Genomic DNA, 1,337 nt, shown 5'->3' with positions numbered 1-1,337 from the left:
ATGGCATGGCAGAGCAACCAGACTTCAGGGAGTGATTTCATCCTCCTGGATCTGTTTCACGGCACCCCAGTTCCCTGGGTCCTCGTGGCGCTCACCTTGGTGGACCTTCTGGTCGCCCTGCTTGGCAACTCCACAATCCTCCTCCTCATCTGGGCTGACCCTCTTCTCCACAACCCCATGTACTTCCTGCTCAGCCAGCTCTCCCTCATGGATCTCTTGTATATCTGCACTTTTGTCCCCAAGATGGTCCTGGTCTTTCTCTCTGGGGATCGCCGCATCTCCTTCATAGGGTGCAGCTTTCAGATGTTCCTCTTCACCACGCTGGCTGGATCAGAGTGTCTTTTGCTGGCTGTGATGGCATATGATCGGTACATGGCCATCTGCCAGCCACTTCGCTATCCCATCCTCATGCGCCCCAGGGTCTGCGTGGTGCTGGTACTTGTGACCTGGCTGGGGGCCCTGCTCAATGCTATGATCCATGTGATCTACACTCTGAATCTCCCTTACTGTGGCTCCAGGGAAATCCATCATTTCTTTTGTGAGATCCCAGCTCTCCTGAAAGTAGTCTGTGTGGACACCTCCCAGTATGAAAAGGGTGTTTTTGTGAGTGGGGTGATTTTTCTCCTCCCTCCCATCTCAGCTATTCTGGGCTCCTATGGCAGCATACTGTCCACTGTACTGGGCATGGGGTCAAGGCAGGGACTCAGGAAAGCCTTGACTACGTGCTCTTCTCACGTGATTGTGGTGTCCCTCTTCTATGGTGCTGCCATCATCAAGTACATTGTGCCAAAATCCTACCACACCCCTGAGCAGGAGGAATTGGTCTCTATCTTTTACACCATTATAACGCCCATGCTCAACCCTCTCATCTACAGCCTGCGGAACAAGGATGTTGCTAGAGCCTTCTGGAAAGTTCTTGGAAAATGAGGACTCTGGAGTGTTTCCGTTTATAATATCAACCAAGGGAACTGTTCCTTTGTTTTCTAATGAATTTTAATGCGTATATATCCTGACATAGTCATGTATTTCAGATACCAGATATTTTCAGAAATATAATAAGTATGTTCACAAATCTCATAAAAATTGATACTTATTTTTAGAACACAATATTAATCCTGTAACCTTTGTGACTATTGGTAGTAAATGGTAAATTGACTAATTTCTTACATATGTCTTTATTGTTGCAAATATCATCTTTTAGTTTTAAGAATATTTAGATCTTCAGAAGGAAGATCTTCTAGTGTTTATTCACAATTGCCCTAGTGCAATTTTTGCTCCTTTGGAATTTAGATGTATTCTAAGTGACTCTTTTAAATTAAGATTAAGAAAAGTTTATT

At 45.0% G+C, this 1,337-nt stretch overlaps 1 protein-coding gene across 1 annotated transcript; it reads left to right on the top strand.

Annotated features, from left to right (window-relative positions):
• LOC101546729 (olfactory receptor 2M2-like) lies at window positions 1-927 on the top strand. The gene has a single exon (XM_004611622.2). The coding sequence runs from the start codon at window positions 1-3 to the stop codon at window positions 925-927; it is 927 nt and encodes a 308-aa protein (XP_004611679.2).
• Window positions 928-1,337: the final 410 nt, after the last annotated feature.

This window comes from Sorex araneus, chromosome 2, assembly GCF_027595985.1.
Source record: "Sorex araneus isolate mSorAra2 chromosome 2, mSorAra2.pri, whole genome shotgun sequence".
NCBI lineage: Eukaryota > Metazoa > Chordata > Mammalia > Eulipotyphla > Soricidae > Sorex > Sorex araneus.
The sequence above is the reverse complement of the archived record's forward strand: the minus strand, read 5'-3'. Positions and strand labels throughout refer to the sequence as shown.